General features: G+C 43.1%; 1 protein-coding gene and 1 pseudogene across 3 annotated transcripts in view; both read left to right on the top strand.

Annotated features, from left to right (window-relative positions):
- The first annotated feature begins 635 nt into the window (after nt 1–635).
- LOC146979773 (protocadherin gamma-C5-like) overlaps nt 636–6,681 on the top strand; it is a 298,812-nt gene continuing 292,766 nt past the window's right edge. Inside the window, exon 1 of one of the 3 annotated variants that reach the window (XM_085789819.1) lies at nt 636–3,048. In XM_085789819.1, coding sequence (XP_085645945.1) covers nt 667–3,048 — 2,382 coding nt within the window. In that variant the 5' untranslated portion in view covers nt 636–666. The remainder of the gene's footprint in view (nt 3,049–6,681) is intronic. The other 2 variants (XM_085789834.1, XM_085789836.1) reach the window with 2 other exon arrangements.
- The window catches only part of LOC146979824 (uncharacterized), a 5,037-nt pseudogene continuing 2,771 nt past the window's right edge, over nt 4,416–6,681 (top strand).

Genomic DNA, 6,681 nt, shown 5'->3' with positions numbered 1-6,681 from the left:
GGTTGTGACTTCTTCTATTTTCCACTGAAACTTTTCTTCTTCTCTTTTTAAACCCGTGTGTTAATACAATAATGAATTGTTCTTATCCTAATTCATTGCAGTTCAGTCAGTCTTTTGTTATGACTTATGCATATTATAGTGCAGTTTTTACTGAATAAGCTGAGACTGTATTTTATCCACGGTGTTGGAATGTGCATTAATATTGTGTTTTACTCGTGAAAATCTGGCGAAACATTTTTGCAATTAAGTAACATGATGTATGACTCCAGCTAAATATAAAAAGTCTCACATTGAATGACCTATATAGAATGATGTTTCAACATAGTCCATTAGATTGTAGCATTTATGTTTTCCAATATCCATATGACAGAACCCTGAATGTGGCTGAGGATAAGGCGTGTTTAGAGTCCAGCGAGTTGCTTGCAGGTGTAAATATTGTAAAGCGACTCATGGTGCCGCTGTGGGCTAGCACAACGGTACCACAGACATCCCCACCCACTGTTACTGCATTAAAACCAGTTGGGAATTCTCGTAACAATCTCCTGTGTGTCCACCGCAATATTCCATCGTACTCGCTGTTGTAAAAATACTGGGCTGCTTTGGAATATTTTATTTTTTTCTTCTGGATAGTCTTTTTTTTTTTTTAACGAGGACGCATATTTTCCGATGATGGGAGACAAAGGATTTTCTGCGCTTCGCCCAGTCTTCTTCGCTTCCTTTATTGTAACGCTGCACATCGTTTGTGGAGACCTGAGTTATTCTATACCAGAAGAGATTAAACGAGGCTCTGTTATTGGAAATATAGCGAAGGATCTTGGTCTTGGTCTGAGGACCCTGTCTTCTCGAAATGCCCGTGTTGATTTTGAAGGGTCTAAGCGGTACTGTGATGTTAACCTCAGTACCGGGGATTTGACAGCAATGGAGAGAATTGACAGAGAAAGTCTTTGTGGCAAGAAACCATCGTGTGTGTTGAAAATAGATCTGGTGTTAGAAAATCCTTTGGAGCTACATCGTGTAAGTCTTCACATTCAAGATGTTAACGACAACTCGCCAAAATTCAAAAAAAATGTAATTGAAATGGAAATACGCGAGTCAGCAGAGAAGGGTAACCGCTTCTCCATCGAAGAGGCTCACGACGCAGATATAGGTCAAAATGCAGTTCAGAGCTACAGCCTGCAAAAGAATGACAACTTTATTCTCGCTGTTGACAGTAACAAGGTTGAACTCGTATTAGACAATAAACTTGATCGAGAGAAACAAAAGGAGCTGAATTTGCTTCTCACAGCTCTAGATGGTGGCTCTCCTCAGAGATCAGGTACCGTAGTCATACACGTCACTGTGCTGGATGCTAATGATAACGCTCCAGTGTTTAGCCAGGCCGTTTATAAAGCCAGTCTGCCTGAAAACTCTCCTCCTGATACCATCGTAATTAAAGTCAGTGCTACTGATGCAGATGAAGGAGTGAATGGAGATGTGACATATGACTTAGGCCATGTATCTGACGATGATATAAATGTTTTTTCGATTGATCCCAAAACGGGAGAAATCAGAGTAAAGAGTGTGATCGACTTCGAGGAGAGTAATTCTTTTGAAATTACAGTGCAAGCTAAAGATGGTTTAGGTCTAACCTCATACGCGAAAGTTATAATAGATGTTACTGATATAAATGATAATGCTCCAGTGATAAATCTGAAATCACTGTCTAACCCCATACCCGAGAACGTGTCACCTGGTACAGAGGTGGGCATCATTAACGTGCAGGACAGAGACTCAGACAATAACAAACAGGTCCGCTGCTCCATTCAGCAAAATGTTCCTTTTAAGTTGGTTCCTTCTATTAAAAACTATTATTCTCTGGTGACCACAGGACAACTGGACCGTGAACTAGTGTCTGATTACAACATTACAATCACTGCCACAGACGAGGGCTCTCCACCTCTGTCCTCCTCTAAAACTGTTCAGTTATCTGTAGCTGACATCAACGACAACCCACCTGTGTTTGAGGAACAGTCGTACAGCGCATATGTGACTGAAAACAACAAACCTGGCTCCACTTTATGTTCCGTTAGTGCTCGAGACCCCGACTGGAGACAAAACGGTACAGTGATTTATTCTCTGTTACCTGGTGAGGTGAACGGTGCCCCGGTGTCCTCCTATCTGTCTGTTAACGGAGACACGGGGGTGATCCACGCTGTCAGGTCGTTTGATTATGAACAGTTCAGGAGCTTTAAAGTCCACGTGATGGCCAGAGACAACGGTTCTCCTCCGCTCAGCAGCAACGTGACCGTCAGTGTTTTCATATCAGATGTGAATGACAACTCTCCTCAGATCCTGTACCCCGCCCCGGAGGGCAACTCCTTCATGACCGAGCTGGTCCCCAAAGCTGCACACGGAGGCTCTCTGGTGTCCAAAGTGATAGCAGTGGACGCGGACTCTGGACAGAACGCCTGGCTGTCCTATCATATAGTCAAATCCACTGATCCGGGACTTTTCACTATTGGTCTCCACAGCGGAGAGATCAGGACACAGCGGGACATTTCTGAGTCTGACAGCATGAAACAGAACCTGATTGTGGCAGTGAAAGATAACGGACAGCCCTCTCTGTCTGCCACCTGCTCCATGTATTTACTGATTTCTGATAACTTGGCTGAGGTGCCAGAACTGAAGGATATTTCTTATGACGAGAAGAACTCCAAACTGACCTCTTACCTGATCATCGCTCTGGTGTCAGTGTCCACCTTTTTTCTGACTTTCATCATCATCGTCCTGGGTGTGAGGTTTTGTCGCAGGAGAAAGCCCAGACTGTTGTTTGACGGAGCAGTCGCCATCCCCAGCGCTTATCTCCCTCCTAATTACGCAGATGTTGACGGCACAGGAACTTTACGCAGCACTTACAATTATGACGCCTACCTGACAACAGGTTCAAGAACCAGTGACTTTAAGTTCGTGACGTCTTACAATGACAACACACTTCCTGCTGACCAGACACTGAGGAAAAGTCCATCAGACTTCGCTGACCCCTTTGAAGAGTTGGAAACATCTGTAGAGGTAGGAGTCCTTCAAACCACGTTACCGACACTTCGCCCCATTTTAAGTGAATCATTGTAATTCAGCGTGTATTTTTCTTTCTGGAAAATAAGATGGATTTATCGTAGCTGAATGTAACTGCATAACGGAGCTTATATCTACGTAAGCCCCCATTTATTACTTTTTTGGGGGTTCACTTTGTAAATGACGGCTGGAAATCATTTAACGTTACTCCCTGCTGCCCCTTATGGAAGTTCTCACACATTTTAATTGTCAAATGCTGGCATCCTCCTTTTTGTCCAGTGCCTAGTGCTCTTTTGATGAGATGGTTAGTGGTTGGAAAGACGCTCAATTTGTTTCCCTGAAAAAAATTTTTTTTTTCTGTTCACAGGGCAATTTTACTCTTGAAGTAAATCTTTTGTGACAACGAAGTTTAACCAGCCTTTATCAGCAATTTCGTCTGCATGTGAAAAACCCCCAAAACAAACAGAAAACATATATCGAAAAAAAGGAAATTCTATTTAATGACATAACCTGTAGCAAAATCGTTTTTTCCAACAATTTTTCGCCAAATTTGACCTCATCTCTTGTCAAATATTTGTATCAGCCATCATCACGTGTTACTGATCGTCATTTTTAAGATATGATAGAAGCAGCACGGATATTATTAAGCCACAATCTTTGTAAAAGGCTAAAGATTTCTGTGTACGGATCAGTGAGTTTGTATTTAGGTGACACTGTCTCTACGTCATAAGCGCAGTGGCTCCGCTTTCTGTGTCTTTATGCCTTCACCCAAGGCAACTTCGACTGTCTCTGTCCTTGGTGCTGAAACGCGTCCTGTTGTCCTTGCTCTTTAGACTCCTGTCCTTTTGGGCTCTAGCGCAACCGCAACAGGACGTGTCTTTTTCTAGACTGCCACGCTGTCTAAATACTATAATAATCACAATGATTATTATTATTATTATTATTTTTTGCGATATCTTACTGACTAATATAGAGCGATTAGCAGTCACAGTTTAACCCATAAATAATCAAATGCCAATAGCGAAATGTACAGTGTTATACCAAAAGTTAAGATGCTTTTTTGCAGGCCCATGTGCGTCATCTATTTCACGTGTAGACTCCACACCAACTATTAAAAAGAAAAAGCAAATGTATTCTTTTCTTGATACTATACAGGGCCACAAACAAAGCTGAGCTCAACAGGGGTTAATACTTACATCCCTGTCGTGAGCAAAGTAAATTGTTCACGTGTGTATTTTTACGAAATAACAGCCATGTGCAACCAATAAAAGGCGAGTGAATATTTAATTGATCTGGTTATCCAGTTTACCATTTGATCACCTACTGTTAAAATGAAAAGGGACTCATGGTGTCGCTGTGGGCTTACAGAAAATAAACTCGCATTACTCCACCCACTATTACTGCATAGATATCAGTACTGGATAATTCAGAGATGCTGTTAAATTTTCCTATCCCATTTGATCGTGTACACTGCTGTAAAGTGCTGCGTTACTGACTTTTTGGACAGGTTTATTTCATCGCATCTGACAGAATAGGTTGTATAAGGGGAAGACGTCTTTTGTGTCAAAATGGGAGACAAAGGATTTACAGCGAGTCGTCGGATCTTCTTGGTCGCTTCCTTCCTTGTAACGCTGCCCGTCGTTTATGGAGACCTGAGTTTTTCTGTTCCAGAAGAGATGAAACGAGGGTCTGTTATTGGAAATATTGCAAAGGATCTCGGTCTTGATCTGAGGACCCTGTCTTCCCGAAACGCCCGTGTTGATTTTGATGAGACACATGAGCGGTACTGTGACATTAATCTAAGTACCGGCGATCTGATCACAACGGAAAGAATTGACAGAGAGAGCTTGTGTGGAAAGAAGCCATCGTGTGTTGTAAAAATAGATTTGGTGTTAGAAAATCCTTTGGAGCTTCATCGAGTAAGTCTTCATATTCAAGACGTGAACGACAACTCGCCCAAATTCAGAGAGAATTTGATTGAAATGGAAATACGTGAGTCAGCTGAGAAAGGTAACCGCTTCTCCATCGAGGAGGCCCACGACGCAGATATAGGTCAAAATTCAGTTCAGAGGTACAGCCTACAAAAGAATGACAATTTTATTCTTGCTGTTGACAGTAATAAGGTTGAACTCGTATTAGAAAATAAACTTGATCGAGAGAAACAAAAGGAGCTGAATTTGCTTCTCACAGCTTTTGATGGTGGCTCTCCTCAGAGATCAGGTACCGTAGTCATACACGTCACTGTGCTGGATGCTAATGATAACGCTCCAGTGTTTAGCCAGGCCGTTTATAAAGCCAGTCTGCCTGAAAACTCTCCTCCTGATACCATCGTAATTAAAGTCAGTGCTACTGATGCAGATGAAGGAGTGAATGGAGACGTGACCTATCAGTTTGGTCACGTTTCTGACATTGATGTAAATGTGTTTTCAATTGATCCTAAAACTGGAGAAATTAAAGTTACTGGTGTAATTGACTTTGAAAAAATTAGATCTTTTGAAATGAGGGTGCAAGCGAAAGATGGTTTAGGGCTAACATCGTACGCCGAAGTTAAAGTCGATGTCACTGATATAAATGATAATGCCCCTGTGATAAATCTGAAATCACTGTCTAATCCCATACCCGAGAACGTGTCACCTGGTACAGAGGTGGGCATCATTAACGTGCAGGACAGAGACTCAGAGAATAACAAACAGGTCCGCTGCTCCATTCAGCAAAATGTTCCTTTTAAGTTGGTTCCTTCTATTAAAAACTATTATTCTCTGGTGACCACAGGACAACTGGACCGTGAACTAGTGTCTGATTACAACATTACAATCACTGCCACTGACGAGGGCTCTCCACCTCTGTCCTCCTCTAAAACTGTTCAGTTATCTGTAGCTGACATCAACGACAACCCACCTGTGTTTGAGGAACAGTCGTACAGCGCATATGTGACTGAAAATAACAAACCTGGCTCCACTTTATGTTCCGTTAGTGCCCGAGACCCCGACTGGAGACAAAACGGTACAGTGATTTATTCTCTGTTACCTGGTGAGGTGAACGGTGCCCCGGTGTCCTCCTATCTGTCTGTTAACGGAGACACGGGGGTGATCCACGCTGTCAGGTCGTTTGATTATGAACAGTTCAGGAGCTTTAAAGTCCACGTGATGGCCAGAGACAACGGTTCTCCTCCGCTCAGCAGCAACGTGACCGTCAGTGTTTTCATATCAGATGTGAACGACAACTCTCCTCAGATCCTGTACCCCGCCCCGGAGGGCAACTCCTTCATGACCGAGCTGGTCCCCAAAGCTGCACACGGAGGCTCTCTGGTGTCCAAAGTGATAGCAGTGGACGCGGACTCTGGACAGAACGCCTGGCTGTCCTATCATATAGTCAAATCCACTGATCCGGGACTTTTCACTATTGGTCTCCACAGCGGAGAGATCAGGACACAGCGGGACATTTCTGAGTCTGACAGCATGAAACAGAACCTGATTGTGGCAGTGAAAGATAACGGACAGCCCTCTCTGTCTGCCACCTGCTCCATGTATTTACTGATTTCTGATAACTTGGCTGAGGTGCCAGAACTGAAGGACATTTCTTATGATGAGAAGAACTCCAAACTGACCTCTTACCTGATCATCGCTCTGG

The sequence above is a fragment of the Trachurus japonicus genome, chromosome 10 (genome assembly GCF_045865225.1).
Source record: "Trachurus japonicus isolate A0001 chromosome 10, Traja_1.0".
Taxonomy (NCBI): domain Eukaryota; kingdom Metazoa; phylum Chordata; class Actinopteri; order Carangiformes; family Carangidae; genus Trachurus; species Trachurus japonicus.
The sequence above is the reverse complement of the archived record's forward strand: the minus strand, read 5'-3'. Positions and strand labels throughout refer to the sequence as shown.